Below are 19,458 nucleotides of genomic sequence, written 5' to 3'. Positions count from 1 at the left end.
TATTTGATCTTCATTTCAAGTAATACTAAAGCATATTCTTACAATTTAAGATTGTATATTTACTCACTATTGGTGTTATAGCTGGTCAGACCAAAATGCTACCTGATAAATTAATTATGTTTGCTTTTCAATTACTTTGCTGTTATTAAAAAAAGTTAATTCTACGCTTCTGTTTTTAAGATAATTTAAATTGCATAATGAAAGTTACTGATGTCGTAACTGGTGCAAGACTATGAAAAGAATTGTAAATTAGTTTATTGTTGTTAGGCTACATACTCTCTTTTGACTCTAAATCCAATATTCCTGTTTTTTATACTTGGCTTTTGTGTTTTCAGTAAAGTGCTAGTTTTCTATTATCCTAGAAACATAGGCAAACATAATTTTATTTAGTTGGTTAAGTTGGTTTATTTTTACTGGTTTTATTGCTATATATCAGGTACACTGTGAAGTACTATTTTTTGTCCCTTTTTAAGTTTCAACTTCGCTCTTTACTGCCCCTCTGAAAAAATTTGTTTTTTAGCCCTTTCAGGGCTGAATTATGATAGAGCTAAAAAAAAAAAAAAAAATCTATTTTCACATTTCAGCCTTAAATGGCTGAAATATATATATCCTCGGTTATCGAATCCGTTTCATTTATTCATTCCGGACTTGCAGTCATGACTCCAATTGGCTAATCCGCTGTCACAAGCTGCAAAATCCATATACTGATCTAACATGGAAATTTATTTTTACTGGCAATACGAAGAAGAAGAAATACAAAATAGTCGTTGGATATGAAAGATTTTGAAATAGTTTCTGTTCTACACCAGACACAATGAAATCTGACAGTTTGAACACTGGATTCGAGCATGAGTGGAGCAGAGTCGGCATCGCTTCTTAGTAGCCACTGCCTCCGGCCAATGCTGGATGCTGTCATAGCGAACACTATCATATGACATTGGTTTGGCAAGCTTTGGTCTTTTTGGAGTGGAACAGTCTTGGTCTGCGAGGAGTCTTCCGCGAGACCTTGCATCACTTGTAGAGGTAAGGTAGTTGGCGATTTCGCTCTTGAAGTCTAAGAGGCTTTTTTTGTGTTGACCCATATGACGCCGATAAAGCAACCATGCGTTGAAGGCTGAAACATCCAAGAAATAGTAAAAAAGACGCATATACCATTTCTTTTGACGGATATATATTCTGTACAGCTCAATGAGCATGTCACTGATGTCAACGCCATCTATGAATCTGTTGTACTCAACGTTGCACAGGAGACGAACAACGTCGACGTACTTCGTCAATTTTCTATCCCAACGTTTGCCTTTGTCTGAAGGTTCAGCGCCGACAAACGACGAAGCAATTTAGACGCTCTTGTTTGTTGAACAGCTTCGTTGCCACTATGTTGCTATTGGTCTCAACTCTTTAGTCAAAACTTCCTCTTCCCTTTTTTTTCATTACATCGTTAGGTTCGATAACGCTATCTTATAGTCGGTTTGCCCTGACGGTGTCAGCTGAATGAACCCCAAGTAAAAGGAGCTCGCGAATCAGTGGTATGCAATAATTGTCAAAAAAGAGTTTGAAGTTCTCGTGTCTTGGCATCGCCTCTGCTAGTCTGAGCACAACCTCTGCTTCCAGACCAAGCTCAGTGGCCGGAACTGGATCTTTCCCATAGACCTGAAAGTCGTACATGATTCCGCTGGCCCCTGCACGACTGAATGGGGTTTATCCTTGATGTATTGCTTGAAGCCTGTCGTGTAGTCCGGCTGCTGAATAATCTTTCCTCCCTCTCTGACATGATAGCACTAAGAATAAGAATGATAATTATGACACCTACTTTTTATTGAAATGCATTATATAAGGGAAAATTGGCTGAGGCCAAATAGAGTAAAAAATGATTGTCCAGCCAATACTCATAACATCAGGTCACTTTCGATCGATGGAAGCCGTCAGAAATTATGTGTAAAATTAATTGTCAGTACAATAAACCCATACTATTTTCAATTTTTATCATTTTCTGAAGCTATTCTGACGTATTTTTTGGCCTTTTTCTGCCAGCAAATATTGCCTCTGATTTCTCTGGCACTTCCACTTCATGAGCTCCTTTGGCTTGAATTTCATCCCCCAGAAGTTTAACATTAGATTCAAGTATCTTTTCATTTTTTTCACGTAAATCGATACTACCAACGTCATCAGAGTCTTCGTCTTCCAGCTTTCTCTTTCTGCTTACATGACTAAGGGGTAGAAATACCTCACGATCTTTTTCAAGCTCACTACTACCCTTTTCATTTCTCAAGTGCGTTTTCCTCGTTTTCTGTTCAGCAACGTCTTCTCACTGATATTGAAAAGATACATTTTCTTCATGTATTCCTTCAATAGTCGGTCCACGTTCGTATTCAGGTCTTAGGATTACTTTTTTGTTTTCATCTTCTTTATTTATGTGTCTTTTGACTTTTTCCAAATCAGTTCCTTCATTTGCAGCAATTTTCTTCTGGACATACTGCAGAATTTTCAGTTTCTCTTCTTTCATTTTTATCTTCCATTATTATTTCTATTCGTTTCCTAATTGTATGTCTACTAGGATTGACGGGTTTTGTCTTTTTTCTGATACATGGATTGTTTGCTTCGTCTTCCACGACTCTAGTTAAGATCCTTTGTTTTATAACTTTCGGAGTCGTGTTTTTGTAGCCGTGTTGTGTTGTAAGAGGCTTTGGTGTGATATTGAGCCTGGATTGTGTCTTGTGTATGTCCGGTCCTTTCACCCCGCTTTCCTCTTTATTCAATAATTCTGAGCAAATCTTTGTTGGCCACATGTTTTTCTTTGACGATTTATCCGTCTCAGTTTTCTCTTCGAATGGGTTTGGACGTGTTTTCGGTTTAGAAGTAAAACGTAGTTTCGGCATTGTCTATATTTCATTTTCATATTTCAATCAACTTGAGGAACTAAACTTCTTAGCAGGAATTTGGAAGTTTTAGCCTATTGATATGTTTTCTGATTCACTGAAAATTGACGTGCACTTTTTTATTCGTTTTCTTTGTAGTTTGAGATAATTTTGCGTTTGCTAGTTTTAATTTTAGCTCTTTTCTTTTTTGATTGGGAGAATGTGTATTAATGTCCAAACTTTTTTTAATTTTTCAAAGCATATGACATCATTTATTTTACAGTTTAAGGGGGAGCATGTCCAAGGTTTGGTCAAATAAATTTACATTCAAATTTAGTAATGCCTTTTTGCTTAATCGTGAACATTAGAAACATGATATAAGTAGATGTTTATTACTTGAATAATAATAATAATAATATTAATAATAAAACCCCAGGACGACCTGCTTTTCGTTTGTATCTAGACAGTTTTTACGAGGCAGAGGTCACTCCGCGTGCCGGCTGACTAGCTGACACCCCAAGTGTTTCTGGGGTGTGCAGCAACGCATAGTAGGGGGAGGGTTAAGGGGGAGTTTATGGGGGACTAACTAACAGCTGACTATCTGAAACTCCACGTGTTGCACGTCTACTGTGTGGTTTTGCGTTGCTCTGGTGTTTCCTCTTAGTGTTCCATTTTTTGTGACATTGTAGGATTAATGATACTGTCTCTTTGAGCCGCAAGCATTAATATTGAAGCCAGTGGATTCAGGGCTCTTTGTTGCACATTTGCATCCGAAAAATAAACACGTTGACAATTCTGTAAATGTACCGCTAAGTGAACAACAGCTGGACTTCGTTCATGTATCGGAAATAAAAGAATTCGTCACACAGCTTCATTACTGCTTATGTATCTTCCAGCCTGATATTGCACGACTTCATTGATATCACTGATTTCGGACTGCAAGCCAAAAACTGCCATTTCGCTGCCTTTGTTGACGTATTTACATATGTTTTTATCGTCTTTACGGAGTTACAGTATTCCACGTTTATGTGCGCATTATGTTTTTGGTAATAAAGGTGAATATGGAACAACCCACTGGTTATCTTCTTTGATGTCATGTTTACGCGACTTTTTAATTGCTGATTTACTGCCATCTTTGGCAGACGTTCTTCTATATAAAGTTTAGCCATCATTGCCGGTAATTGTGATGGCTACTAAAAGTCGAGGATATTGCTTTGTGCACCTTCCTTGGTCCATGCGTGGGGATTTTTCATTCAGTGTACCGCAAGGTCCATGTATCACATTTTTTACCACAATATCATGTAAGCCCCTATCGACATCAGGTATTTCAGCGGAAATCAAATCGTCAATTTCATTAGAAGCGATTTTATTATATAGCCAGATTAGTATATGTGCGTGTGGCAATCCTCGCTTTTGCTATTCCACTGAGTACAACCAGCATCGCACTGACCCAAACACTTTAAGTTTTATTATGAAACTTATCAGTGATTTAACTTTTGCCGGAAGACTCGGGCTGTATTTTCATGTCCATGAACCGGCGATTGTCCAGGAAGTAGAAACTGCTGTATCTCGTCCCAAGGTGGATTACATGTAAATGTAACAAATAAATCTGGACAACCATAGAGACGAAGAAACGCAATGGCATCTTGAGCATACTTATGCATATGACGCGGACTGCCAGCATATGACGAAGGGAAAATTGTTACTCTTCAAATGTTAGTGGTATCACCGTCATTTACAACTGCATCTTGCAAATGAATGTATTGTTCAGAGTGGAGCTTGGTCTGATTCAGACGGATGAATAGCAAACGTTCTGATTCAATGTTCGCATACATATCAATGATGTATTGGTGAAACAACTGACGGCATTTTAAAATATAATTGTCTTCATCCTGACGAATCATTAGTCTATAGGCATAATAGTTCATTGCGCTGCATTTCTTATCCATTTCTTTGTTAGTGACAGGATTTATCAATTTAATATTAAAGTGATAGCCGTCAGCTCCATCCTAAAAAAATGATAGGATATTGTAGGGCATCGTAGCATCGATGAGTTTCAGCAATTCTTACCAACTGAGTGTTTCACTTATGAAGAATAATATCTCGAGGTAAAAACTGATCACCGACCACAACGATTGCCACTTCCTTGATAGTTGGAGCATTGTATCCACGCACATATTCGTCAGCAGGCGTTTTGTCAGCGTAAATAACAATTTTATGCGTATCAGTAGGAATCAAATCGATTGCTGTTTTGAACAGACGCGCTAAATTATTATTTTCGAGGAAAAGATGTTGCAACTGGGAAACGATAGTCCTTTCAACGTCGGGGGAAACAGCTGCATCTCGAAAATGAATGTATTGTTCAGAGTGGAGCTTGGTCTGATTCAGACGGATGAATAGCAAATGTTCTGATTCAATCTTTGCATACATATCAACGATGTATTGGTGAAACAACTGACTGCATTTTAAAATATAATTTTCTTCATCCTGACGAATTATTAGTCTATAGGCAAGTAGTTCATTGCGCTGCATTTCTTATCCATTTCTTTGTTAGTGACAGGATTTATCAATTTAATATTAAAGTGATAGCCGTCAGCTCCATCCCCCAAAAATGATAGGATATTCTGGGGCATCGTAGCATCGATGAGTTTCAGCAATTCTTGTCAACCGAGAGTTTCGCCTATGAAGAATAATATCTCGAGGTAAAAACTGATCACTGACCATAACGATTGCCACTTCCTTGATAGTTGGAGGATTGTATCTACGCACATATTCGCCAGCCGGCGTTTTTCAGCGTATATAATAATTTTATGCGTATCAGTAGGCATCAAATCGATTGCTGTTTTGAACAGACGCGTTAAATTATTATTTTCGTGGCAAAGATGTTGCAACTGGGAAACGATAGTCCTTTCAACGTCGGGGGAAATTCCACAACGTTCATTCAACTCCTATGGCCTTGCCATAGGGACAAATTTCAATCATAGTCCCGATTTGAACATCTCGACTCAAGCTAAAATCATTAGATGAGCAGTACCTGAATGCCAGGCGATTATACATTGCTCTTGTGATACATTGACACGCCTTCTTTTGGTACGTTCTCTTTGAGTCGCAAGCCCGGTGTCGTCTTTTCCTGGTGATTCTTCGACACACCTTCTTTTTTACTTTCTCTTTCAGCCGCAAGCCTGGTTTCGCGTTGCTCTGGTGATTCCCTGACACGCCTTCGTTGATGTAAATTGGACATTCCTAATCTGGCCCTTTCTCTTTGAGCCGCAAGCCTGGTTTTGCGTTGCTCTTGTGTTTCTAGGGGGGAGTGGGAGGACGGTTAAATCGGACAAATTAGAAAAAATGAGGTATTTTTAACTGACGAAAGGATGATCAGATCTTAAGGAAATTTGATTTTTGGAAGGATATCGTCTCTCAGAGCTCTTTTTTTAATCCCTACCGGATCCGGTGACATTGCGGGGAGTTGGGGGGAACCTAAAATCTTGGAAAACGCCATTATGGAAACATAATCACAAGTCCTAAATACGTGATTGACGTAACCGGAATGGATCCGCTCTCTTTGGGGGAGTTGGGGGGAGGGTTAATTCTGAAAAATTAGAAAAAATGAGGTATTTTTAATTTACGAAGGAGTGATCGGATCTTAATGAAATTTGACGTTTGGAGGGTATCGTGTCTCAGAGCTCTTATTTTAAATCCCGACTTGATCCGATGACATTGTGGAGAGCTGGGGAAGGGGGGAACATACAATCTTGGAAAACGCTTAGAGTTGAGGGATCGGGATAAAACTTGGAGGGAAAAGTGATCACAGGTCCTAGATACGGGATTGAAATAATCGGAACGGATCCGCTCTCTTTGGGAGAGGGGGGGGGGGGGTAATGTGCACTTAGACAAGAAATTGATACTGTATTTAATGATATAATTTGTTCAAAGATAAATCTTTTATTTGATAAGGCTAATGATCATTTCTGGAGTAAAAGGTAAAGGATACGGCATTAGACTTTACAGTCCGTACCGGTGGTGCTGATCTCCGTTTCTTGGTCCTTCAGTCAGGAAGTGCAATGGGGGGTTGGGGGCCAGCCATCCTGTGCTTTCGCACACCCTTCCTGTTTACCTACCCCAGGTTTTTCCAGGTACCCATTTAGAGCTGGGTCGACTCTGGCTAAGCTTACAGAGTCTCGCCACTGACCCCCGTCCCAAACTGAAGAATTGGGTACACTGGGATTTGAACCCGCGTCCTCTCAGACAAGGGACCCTGAATCCAGCGCACCAACCCACTCGGCCAGGACGGCTCGTTTCTGGAGTACCTGGTATCAGATGCAAGGTTTGCCTCGTGTACACTGCGTGTTGTGGATTGAAGACGCTCCTGTTATTGGGAAATCAGCAGCATCTGAAGTGATTCAGGCTATTGACAGCATTATAACTCTGGAACCCCAAATAGATTAACAAGTCCAGCCCTTCATAAGCTTGTCAAAGACCATAAAGTTCATCGCTACGATAAATACTGTCAAAAAGTATAAGACGAAAAGATGTTGAGGGTAATATATTGTTGGTTTGGTTTGCCAAGTCTCCTCTAAGGTGGGGACAGAATTAAATGATTTGATAGACTGTTTGGCTCTTGCTACAGACCGTAAAAAGCCACACACAAAAAATCATATTGTCTGCTTTGAAGAGATGCCGAGTGTTACATAAATGACTTTAATCCTGCATTGCTAATAGCTAATCAAGCAAACATTGATTTTCAACATATTGGTCATTTGGGCTCCAAATTGCCGTTTTAGTTGACTAAAGCAGAGAGTGTCGAAGTAGAAGTAATGTGGGAGAAAGTGAATGATGTATGTAAGAATCATGGCCAACGAACCTATGTGTTGAAGTACGTAAAAACCCGTCACGCTTGATTTGGTGAAGCTGCTAATAAGCTTCTTGGGACTAAATTGTTTAGTATTTCCAGACAATTTAGATATATTGACCTTTTTAGAGGTATTGGATATATTGGCAAAAAAAAAATGAGCGAGGTGAAGAGGACACTGACAAGATATGAGGAGCTTGAAGAGCTCGCTAAAAAAGACCCAGAAATTGTGACTTGAACATTCTTCCCTGGCCTGTTGAATTCTACCCCCAAAAGGCCGGAGAATATGGAAAACATAAGTCTTTTTCAGTTGTTGTCTTGGTACGAACGGAAACCTAAAGAGTCTGATGATAATATGAAGTTAAATTACGGACCTTTTTACCTCAGAAAAAGGTTGTTTAAACCATGTATCATTCAGCACAAAATGGGTAACCCATTTGAAATCTGACGAGAAGAAAGTCTTCTTCGTGGTTGTAAGTTTAAGGAAAAGATTGAACCGAGTTGTTTCCTCTTTGAAGGAAAAATTAGTTAATAAAATGAAAGATCTTTTTTTTATCATCTTTTCCTTGAATTGTCTGCAGTGAATTAAGCTCGTTCCTTTGCAGGTTTATCCGTTTGCTGTTACTGTCACAGTTTTGTTATATTCATCGAAAAGTGTAGTCCGCACTCTGGAATGGAAGGAAGAAATCTCTTTATTTTCATCTGGATTGAAAGTATGCCCAAAAAATGCAAAAGTCCACTATAATATTGCCAAAGTTGCTGCTGAAGCAGGAAATGTCACTTTAGCTATCGAAGAATATCAAGAAGCAATAAGGTACAGTGTCTTTAGTTTGATGAGTGGATCCCTTGCCGAGGTTTGTCAAAAAAAATTCCCCAGTGAACGGAAATTGGCGGCCTAAGAGTCCACCTTTTTCTTACTTCCTTGAATTATAATTCTATTATCCTTGAATTATAATACAGTTTAGATTTCCACGTTTAAAAAATCTTGTAATAGATCTTTAAAAATGTTTCGCTACTGGGTGCTCCCCCCTTTTTTTAAAATAAAAAAAAATTGAGTTGAAAAATGAAATCTTCTTCATATATAGATTTAATCACTATTAAATCGTAGATTAAAATAGATTCTATTTATTTATGTAACCTGATAGTTAAAAGTTCGATTGCAAACCAATATCCTTGCGATTGTCTTTTTTTTTCAGAAAAACGATATCAAGAACAAGAACCTCCCATTGAATCTCTCCAAGATGAAACTAGACCCATTCTTTGTAATGTACCCGTGGATAAATTGAGATAAATGTGTGATTGTTTAAAATTCAGCTGAGTCTTATCCAGGATTTTTGTTCAGGGGGCGGGTGTACTAAAAAAAAACATCAAAAATTTATTTATTTGCATTTTTGTTGCCTTTTTGCTAGTCGGACAATTTTTTCAGGGGAGTTCAAACTCTGTAACCTCCCCTCCCCCACTTGTATTCAGTCTTGTTAGTTGGTATTTTATTTATTTCGAATAGTGACAAACTGAGTGGAATCTAAGTGCTAAGAAAACCTGCGTGTTGGTTTGATAGCTGTCAAAAACTGGACTTTTAAAAAACGAAATTACGAATTTGGCGGAAAGTGGGTGCAAAAAAATTATATTCTATTCTGATATGTTTTAATCAAGTAGAGGAAGGACCATACTTCAAAAACATTAAAGTAAATAAAAATTATGGGAAAAAAACTAAATTTTTAAATTTAATTTTTAAAAACTAAATTTTTTAAAATTAATTTTAAATTTTAATTTTAAAAAACTTAAAACTTAAAGCCAAATAAACTTAAGGGGAGGGAGTAAGAGGTCATGGATGACACAAAAATTTTGAGATGGAGCTTGAGTATGAGCAGAAAATAAAAACAGTTAAATAGCTATATTCTTGAAAGAAAACTTTACCAAAAGAAAAAATGATATATTGATAATTATATGTCATTATTAAATAAAACAAAACAATTTTTTTAACTGAAAGTAAGGAGCGACATTAAAACTTAAAACGAACAGAAATTACTTCGTATATGAAAGAGGCTGTTTCCTCATCAACGCCCCGCTCTTTACGCTAAAGTTTGACTCTTTCTCTCAATTCTTCTTTTTAAAACAATAAAAAACTTTAGCGTAAAGAGCGGGGCGTTGATGAGGAAGCAGCCCCTTTCATATACGAAGTAATTTCTGCTCTTTTTTAAGTTTTAATGTCGCTCCTTGCTTTCATTTAAAAAAACTTGTTTTTTTATTTAATTTCTGAACGTTTTTGAATCAATGCATGTTTTGATTTTGGCTCTCCGCAGAGGAATAATCAAAACGAAATTTGCATTTTTTTTTTTTTTTTGGTTAAATGGCTTTCTCATAATTTTGATCGAATGATTTTGAGAAAAAAAAGAGCGGGGGAGGAAGCCTAGTTGCCCTCCGATTTTTTGGTTAATTAAAAGGGCAACTAGAACTTCTAATTTTTTACGAATCTTTTTATTAGTAAAAGATTTACGTAACTTATAAATTAGCTTACGTAAAGAACTTTTGTATTCTCATGTTTTTATTACATATATGAGGGGGTTCGCCCCCTCGTCAGTACCTCGCTCTTTACACTAAAGCTTAAATTTTGTCCCAATTCATTAAGAATGACCCCTGAATCACAAAAGCCGTAGAATAAATAGTTGAAATTACTAAAAATAGTTTAGCGTAAAGAGCGAGGTATTAGAAGGAGGTGAGCCCCTCATATGGGTAATAATTTCTGCTTGTTTTAAGTTTTAATGCTGTTCCTTACTTCCAGCTTAAAAAGCTTTTTCATATTTATTTTTTAATTGTTTTTTTTTTTAATAATGCTAGTAAATCCTGCTCTCCCTTCATGGAAGTTTTCTTCTCCCATGACAAAGTCTCGATGGAAAGTTCCCCGAGCATACCCCCCTCTTCTTAACCCCTCCCCCAACCAAAAAAAATCCGCCTGAAAACACCTGTACACTTCCCAATAACCATTACTATATGTAAGCACTGGTCAAAGTTTGTAACTTGTTGCCCCTCCCACGGGGACTGTGGGGGAATAAGTCGTCCCCAAAGACATAGTTATAAGGTTTTTCGACTACGCTGAATAAAATGGCTATCTCGAATTTTGATCCGTTGACTTTGGGAAAATAATTAGCGTGGAGGGGGCCTAGGTGCCCTCCAATTTTTTTGGTCACTTAAAAAGGGCACTAGAACTTTTCATTTCCGTTAGAATAAGCCCTCTTGCAACATTCTAGGACAACTGGGTCGATACAATCACCCCTGAAAAAAAAAAAAAAAAAAAAAAAAAAAAAAAAAAAAAAAAAAAAAAAAAAAAAAAAAAAAAAACACGCATCCGTGATCTGCCTTCTGGCAAAAAATGCAAAATCTACAGTAGGGTTCTCTGATACGCTGAATCTGACGTGTGATTTTCGTTAAGATCCTATGTCTTTTAGGGGGTGTTTCCCCCTATTTTCTAAAATAACGCAAATTTTCTCAGGCTCGTAACTTTTGATGGGTAAGACTAAACTTGATGAAACTTATATATTTAAAATCAGCATTAAAATGCGATTCTTTTGATGTAGCTATTGGTATCAAAATTCCATTTTTTAGAGTTTTGGTTACTATTGAGCCGGGTCGCTCCTTACTACAGTTCGTTACCACGAACTGTTTGATTATCGAGTTTGCCTAGATTTGTGTTTTTTTACGTTTTGTTCCTTACAAAATTTCTTATGCCCCCTCCGCTACAAAAAATAATTTGCAACTCACTGCTTTGGACTTAATTTATATTCTGATGTCATGAGTATGTTTTTTGTAGAAGTCACTTAATCGTTATCCGTTACTTAGCAGCCAAAATTCCCACTTTGGATATCGGCTTGTCCAAGTTTTCATTAATAAAAAATACTAATTTGTTAGAGAGACTTCAATCAGCTTTATTGACTAATTTATTTTCAGGGGCATACATATTTTCTGCATAAGACGGCTATGACTGGGATACAACTCTTTCAATACTTCTTTTTCAGATTAGGTTTTGTGAAAACTTTTCTGGAACTGAAGTACATCGAAAGATCTAATTTAACTCGACCTTGTTTTAGATAATTTTATTCACAATTGAAGTTAAATTTTCGATTGCAAATTGTGTCTCTCCATTACCTGTAATATGTCTCTGTCAATTCCTTTCCTCTTTGGGGTAAATCATGAGTACCACGGAAAATAATTACAAAAATATTCGATTCAGTTATTTTGTCTATTTTAAGTAATGGTCCTTCAGTAAGAATTTTAAAATTGTAAGTCTAATGGAATAATTTCCAGGAATGTTTTATTGGCAGCTGCTGTTGCACCACAAATTAAAAAGCTCCTTTCAGCTACAAGTGACTTTTTAAAGTTACGGGCGAAAAGTGTTTTTATCCAGTGTAAGTTGCGCAAAGAATCAGAATAATATCTAATGTAAATTAGGCCGAAACGCCGAAATATCTAGTGTAAGTTGGACTCTGAAGTCATGATATCTAGTGTAGCTTGCTGTAAAGGTACTATCTAGCTCTAATGCTAGAGAGATATGTTTCCAATTTTAAAATATGAAAAGATAAATTATCATTTTCATGATTCTAAATGAAAATTTTTATGATTATAATCTTTTCACCCTGCCTTCTTCATCCCTCGTATCAAAATAGAGATTTAAGGCTATACCCAGGGGGGGATACCGGGTTTGAACTGTTATCGGGTCTGAAATGCAACATGGAAAGATCTAATTTAACTGTGCCTTTTTCTTATGAACTTTTATCTAAAATAGAAGTAATCTTTTGATTAAAAATTTTATCCATCATTCACCATTGTTTTTTTCTATTTAATGGTCTTTTTACCTTTACCTGAAAGTACCGTTTTACCGTTACTCTTTTAATTTGTGTTTTAAGGTTTGTTCTTTTGTTTTGTTTCTTGAACTTCTGTCTGGTTTTTCATTCGTATTGTCTTGCTAAGGACGGCTGAGTAGAGGCCTCGACCAAAATTTGTACATCCTCCTTATTTTTCACTTACCGTGAATTGCCTCACTTTCATCGTTGACTTAAGTTTTCTTGTTTGGCCATTTACTTACATAACAAAGATTCACTAGGGTGCCATCTAAGTCGTAAATTTAACATTTGAGTTATATTTAGTAAAAAAAAAAATATATATTTTCGATGATGTTTTTAGTGATGGTATTATATAATTAAGAATGGACTATTTTATATCGTCTATCCAATAAAATGTGTTTATTTGTAGACTGAACCCTCGTTACGACCAAGCTATGAACAATTTAGCCAACTTACTTCGTGACCAAAACTCTCTTGACGACGCTGAGCTACTTTTAGAAAAAGCGATTTCCATCCGACCTAGTTTTACTGCCGCCTGGATGAATTTAGGAATAGTTCGAGCAAGCCTTAAGAAATATCATGACGCAGAAAAGGCGTATCTGAAAGCTTTAATGTTACGAAAGCGGTATCCAGATTGCTATTACAACCTTGGAAATTTGTATTTGGAAACTAAACAGTTGGACAAAGCATATGCAGCGTATCTGAATGCTACTTCCTTGCGACCGACTCACGCTTTAGCTTGGAGTAATTTAATAGCCATGCTGGATAATGAAGGTAAACAAAAAGCTATATATTTTAAAAAGTGAATACGGCATTGGATTTTTTTCCATTGCTTAGCTCGGTAGAATGTCTACACAGGAGTGTCTTTTTTATGATCTTCCCATATGTACTAAATGCTTCCGTCTTAAATTCTATTGAAGCCCTTAAAGGTACCCTGAAACTGATATCTTGTTCTTTATTGGAAAATTGTTGCTAGAAACTCTGAAACTACCTTAAAACAATCATAAATTACTTACTTATCTCATCCTTAAAAATACAGTGCTTCACTACACCCCTTCTCTTCTCTATTGGATGAATAAACAGTCCACTTTTTATCAGTGGAACCGTGGCGGAAGGGGAGAGGGGATGGCTGTGTTCGAGCGTAGCCTCTGAGGGGGTGCCAGACTGTTTTTTTTTCAGCCTAAAATTAGATTCTATTTTGTTTACTTACATTTCGTAGTGATGGTGTGGGGGTGGAGAAAAAACTGTTATTGTCCCCGGGCACTGAATACCCTACCTATGCCTCTACTTACCCAACCTATATTTTTAGTAGCGTGACTCTTTTCTTTAACATTATTTTACGGCACACTACTCAAATGGCTGTCCGGAAGATAAGAATTCGAAAAATTGTGTGAAAGTTTAGCGTGTCTTGTGAATTAGCCCGTAAGAAGGGGGGGGGCTGTATGCACTTCTGTTATTGATATAAGTAATTGTTTATGATTGTATTAAAGTAGTTCTCATATTTTTTGTCAATCGTTTTCTACTACCAGCAATAAGTAACCAAGTGCCACTTTAATGCTTTCAGTGCTCAAAAGCAAATTCACAACGGAAGCAACGGATTTGGAAAGAGCAAAAGACAAAACGAGTGGCATGTTCGTCTAAGTAATGGGAAAACTCCAAGTTTCCAGAGACACATAGGAAATACATATGCATTTTTGACACGTCTTTATGAGTTGGATAAAAGTTTTGGAGGGAAGGGTTAAACAACGTACCTGATTCAGCCTTTGCCGCTCTAGATTCTTGCTTGTTTATGCTTTGGACGTCCTTGAATTATAAAACTAGCAAATCAAGGTTATTGTCAAGACTGTCTCTTCAGGTCGTACCGTTGAGGAAAATCCTAACTTGATGTGTCAAAAGTGAGCTCAGATTTAAAGTATAACTCTGTATACAATAACGTAGTGTACCGTAATACTTATGATAAGTTTTTCGGGATTGGGCTGGTACTTATCGTTAATTTTAGAGAATACCCTTTAGATAGTATGAATATAAGAGTCAACCAAGCGATTTGATACTTAAACTGTGAAAATGTAAAAATTTGACTTGGTCAAATTGATTTCTGAAAATTCCGTTTGCTACTCTTAACCGAAATAAACTTAACTTTGTAATAAAAACTAGAATTCTAGCAGTATTTGTGTTGCCGACGAAATGATGTATTGAAATTTGGGAATCGTAGGTTTTTTTTCTGAAAGTGGTAATTATTTCCGACAATTTTCTAAGATTCAAAAACTGAAGTTTTTACTCAATTATTTATTAAAACATCATTCATAAAACTATCAATTGGACAAAGCCTAAACATTATACCAGAATGCTTTTTTCTTTCAAGCAACTCACTTTGTAGCTTGGAGAAATATAGTTATTAGACTTGATAACGAAGGTAAACTCATTTTAGAAAATCATTTTTTCCCTTTATATAAAAAAAAAATTGCTCAGGGTTTGGATCATATCTGAATTTAATGTTTTAACGGAGAGTGTAATACATATGTCATGTGTGGTCAAACATGTTCAAGAGTTATAGCGTATATGGTGTATAATGTGTGTAGAACATATTTTTTCTGCTTTGCCACTGAGTTGCCACTCAATCTGAGTAGCCACTCAGGTTGTAGCTGCAAGTAGGATTAAGTGAATCCGAACAATATATCTACATTTTTCTCTCAAATTAGAAATTGTATGCTCACAAATAAGTGGTACTTTTAGCGGTACCCATACTATTTATCTATTGTTATCAATTTTAATATGCAGTACTAGGAGACCGAGCTTCGCTTGGGTGAAGGGAATTTTAGAAAAAAAATATTCAGGACTCCCTTCCCCCTTCCGGAGAAGTATACCTCCCATACCCTGATTTACAAAAAAAAAACTTGGTATATTTTTTTTCTAAATTTCGCCTTTTTAACAAAGATACAAAGGGGAAGGTAATTTCTAACTCTAGGTGTCTATTTTTTTTTTTCATCTGATTGGTATCCCTGGTAAGTTTTTAATTAACGTAAGGTTCCTACCACAATGCGGCCAAGAATCGTTCAGATTTTCTGGATATTCTTAATCAAACAATGTTCAATAAAATAATTGAATAATTCACACATTTTTTCGAATACTTTAAATTAAGAATAGCGTCGCTATTTCAAATTTAAGAAAGTTTCCAGGGGGATTTTCCATGTAGAAGAATTTCCACAGGGGTGTGGGGCACCCCGACAACGCCCTTTTTTATTATTTTTGTTTGAAAATAAAAAAAGAAAAACACCCCAAAGCGCACTCTTTGGGTGCCATGTGTCACTTTAAGATTACCTTATAAAGTCACATTTGTAAAGAGTAATTAAATATAAAAAAAAAGAGTTTATAAATGAGCCCATAATTAGCTCTCTATGATATCCCTGTGTCCGATCCAGCCTTCCATTCTAAAAATGTCACCCAAATTGAGCTTTTAGTGCACCGTGTGACGCTTAATGAAGGTCTCATCGAGTCTAGGCATAGAAAAACCGATGTTTTTTATCGTTTTATCCATTATGATAGAAGTTTTATCTATTATGATTCATTAAACAGCTCTCTATGATGCTCCAGTGCCTCGGTAGTGACGAAGAAAAATAAGAGGACATATCACTGCTGCTCATATAAGAAAGTGATGTGTTTTTGTTTTTCAATGAGTACCATGTATTGTGAAATTTTCCTGTATAAAGTTTCAACAATGGTAATTTAAAGGGTATACCTTTGAATTTGCAAAGACGTCAATTTCAAATCACATGCAGATGAATGATGTGATGCACGGGGCTGCTGGAATAGTGTGGAGCTCAAGTGCAAGATTTTGTCTCCAATGATGAGCGCAGGAGTTTAAGGAAGTAGAAGGAGATACGCCCTTTAATATTAACGATAAAGCTGGCAAAGAATCCGAGCTTATTAAACTCACCATCACCCACCCGAAGTGTTTAAGAAGAGTCCACTAATTGATTTTTGTTTATTTGATGCCGGTGCACTGGTTATTTATGCATTCTGGAATATTTTTGAATTCAACCGGTATAAAACTTAATACTTACTGTAAGTATAAGCAAATTGAAAAGGCCAAAATCGTCACTGCTTCCCCCTGAAGATAACCCATGCTTACTGACTATATGGAGGTGGATACCCTCTTGCCCCCAAAGCAAATGTTGAAGCTACGCCCCTGCTGAAGGCCCTTTGGGTCTTACCACAGTAATATTATTATTCAATGTTGAATCTGAATTTTCCTCTTAAATTATAGGCAAAATTAAAAAAAAAAACAAAAAAAACAAGCTCTTTAGCTTTTTATCAAAAATTTTCTCTTTATAGGCAGTTATCCTAGAAACTACTTTTCAAGACAGACAAAAGCCCCTTATCTAGAATTTTACTGTATCCATCTTGTTTAGCCCATGTCCTTTTCTGATAAAAACGCTATAGCCGAGGTCAGTGAAAAAATAGTTACTGTCTCAACAAATTGTTCTATCACCCTATAGCTGAGATACTGTTCTAGGCATCCATCGAATCATAGTTTTTAAGTTTGGTGTACGGGGTTTTCTAGATTAAATAAGTTGAAAGTTTGTTTAAAATTGTCTAAAAAGGATAATTTTCCTATTTTTTAAAACAAGTTTAGATCCTTTCTCTGGTGGGTTCTAAGTAATACCATAAATTTGGCTCGACGAATGGATAGATCTAAGTATAATATATCCAAAAACACTAGTATCTTGTCTTTTTGGAGCAAGTTACAGCTGCAGGCTTGTCACGAAAAACATTGTGTAGAGGGAATATATACCTTGATATACTTATCCACATCAACTCCAGTTCAAGTAAATACACAGATATAGCACCAAATATATGATGCCATACAAATGTTTTGATTTTATTCTATATTTATTTTTACATTCTATATTTATATATTTATTAACTTTTTGGTTTTGCTGAAGAGTTAAGACAATTGCAAGCTCAGCTTTCCGTTGGAGATTCCTCATTTTATTGGAAGGCTCCTTTGTAATAAAACAATATTCTTTCTACCATACCTTGATCAAAGGAAATCTTTGCGAACTTTCTATGTCGTAATGCCAACACAAGACTCAGTAGACTTCAGTGGCTCTTCTGGTTCTTATCACTCAGTTATTGATCAGTTACTATTATCAGTTATCACTCAGTTCTTATGACTCAGTGGTCTTATCACTTGTGCTCGAGAGCATGCCTATTTAGAGGGTCTAATGTTCTCCCTGAGGAGCATCGTTATGCACAGAAAGGTATAAAATGGAAAATCGTCTATGACCACAGAGCATAGGTTGCTTATAAGACTAGAAACTGGCGCTAGTGTCGACAAAATAAAACATGGACGCGTGTAGACTCCCATAGAAAATTTTCCGCTTGACATTTCTGAAGAATTATTGTGCTAAAACTTCAAGTATGTCATGGAAAAACATTCCACTACTTATATACATTGTCTTGTAGTTTGCCAATATGTAGAGACCTGAAATGCATTCAGTGAGCGTTTAAAGGTGAATTCTGAATGTCCATTTGTGGCCTTCCATTGGTTGACTGATAGCTGCTCAATATAAGATGCGTTGAGATTGACTATCTAGGCATTAGGCAATCATCTGTATGGTTCCCTCACATGGAAAAAGACGCTTAAGCTAGGTCTTTGTGTTTATTGACTGCTGTATGAAAAGGGGTTATCGTCAGCAAAACTGTGCGCAGGATTCAAGAGATGTCAATGATAATTGCCCTATCTTGTATTAGAATTTACTGATTTTTCATTTAAATATTATGTATTTTTTTAGGCAATGTCTCGAAGGCCATGATGCTGTCCAAAAAAGCTTTAAAATATATACCAGGAGAACCAAGCCTTCATTTTACAATGGCTAATGCATTAGGCAAAACAGGAAGATATCAAGAATCAGAAGATCATTTCTTGGAAGCAATCCGTCTAATGCCAGACAATCCTGTCTATTACGCCAATCTAGGTAAGACGAATCAAAAGAAAAAAGTCCATAACTGGTAGATATTGAGATCTTAGAACCTAGCGTAGAGCCTAAATATTGCTTTACTGTGGTTGTGAGCACTTTAATTTTAGTACAAAGACTTATATTTCAATTCCTCAAGTTCTTATCACACCCGCAAAAATAACCTGTATCTTAGCTATTCTACTTTTTCCATCTTCTCTGCATCCTCCATCCTTACTAATAAAGTACCTAGGTAGGTAAAACTTGTCCGTCAAGTCTAGTTACTTCCTGCCTAACATCACTTTTTCATTCTCATTTATTAAATAGCGACGAAGACGCTATCCATAACTCAATTGTTCATATTCATATAGCATTTATTTATTATTCAAGAGACTTAATCTTCTTTCATTTAATTTTAAACCTATCCCTGCATTTTGAGTATCGTTTTTTAAGCATAATTTGTAAATACCTAAAGCACTTCTTTTTTTGGTTAATCGGTGCCTGGGAATGTATGGGCAAGCAAGACTTAATTTAAGTCGAAACTTCGACGTATTTGAGACAATAGTAACGAGTATTACTGAATATGGCGCAGAATCGTTGGTATTAAACAAAGAAGAGAAAATTGTACAAGACATTTTTCGGGGAGTTTTTTCAGAAAAAAATCCAAAAAAAATCTAAAAAGGATGGCTTTTGCTTGTCCTTGAGCCAGAGCCTATAGTGTGCAAAGTGAAGTGGAGTGGAGTTTTATAGCCTATATCAGAGAGAACTATCTGAAGTCATGCAGTCAAGATTTTATTTCATCAAACCATGTTTCTGCTGTAGAGTGGAAAGCTCCGTTCTAGCAGGCAAGCAGGCAGGCACCAGTTTCAAATTGCAAGATGGACTAAAATCTGAAAGTGTTAAATATATGAGGCAGTTGCCTGGCCCCACAGGAAATATATCTTCTTTTAGTGATAAAT

General features: G+C 36.4%; 1 protein-coding gene across 2 annotated transcripts in view; it reads left to right on the top strand.

The window, feature by feature from the left end:
* The window catches only part of LOC136031353 (protein O-mannosyl-transferase TMTC4-like), a 119,567-nt gene that overhangs the window by 36,752 nt on the left and 63,357 nt on the right, over positions 1-19,458 (top strand). For both annotated transcript variants that reach the window (XM_065710850.1, XM_065710851.1), the window contains exons 8-10: positions 8,310-8,518; positions 12,952-13,316; positions 18,338-18,520. In XM_065710850.1, the coding sequence (XP_065566922.1) occupies positions 8,310-8,518; positions 12,952-13,316; positions 18,338-18,520 (757 nt within the window). The remainder of the gene's footprint in view (positions 1-8,309; positions 8,519-12,951; positions 13,317-18,337; positions 18,521-19,458) is intronic.

This window comes from Artemia franciscana, chromosome 9 (assembly GCF_032884065.1).
Source record: "Artemia franciscana chromosome 9, ASM3288406v1, whole genome shotgun sequence".
NCBI classification, from domain to species: domain Eukaryota; kingdom Metazoa; phylum Arthropoda; class Branchiopoda; order Anostraca; family Artemiidae; genus Artemia; species Artemia franciscana.
This window is presented reverse-complemented; position numbering and strand designations above follow the sequence as displayed.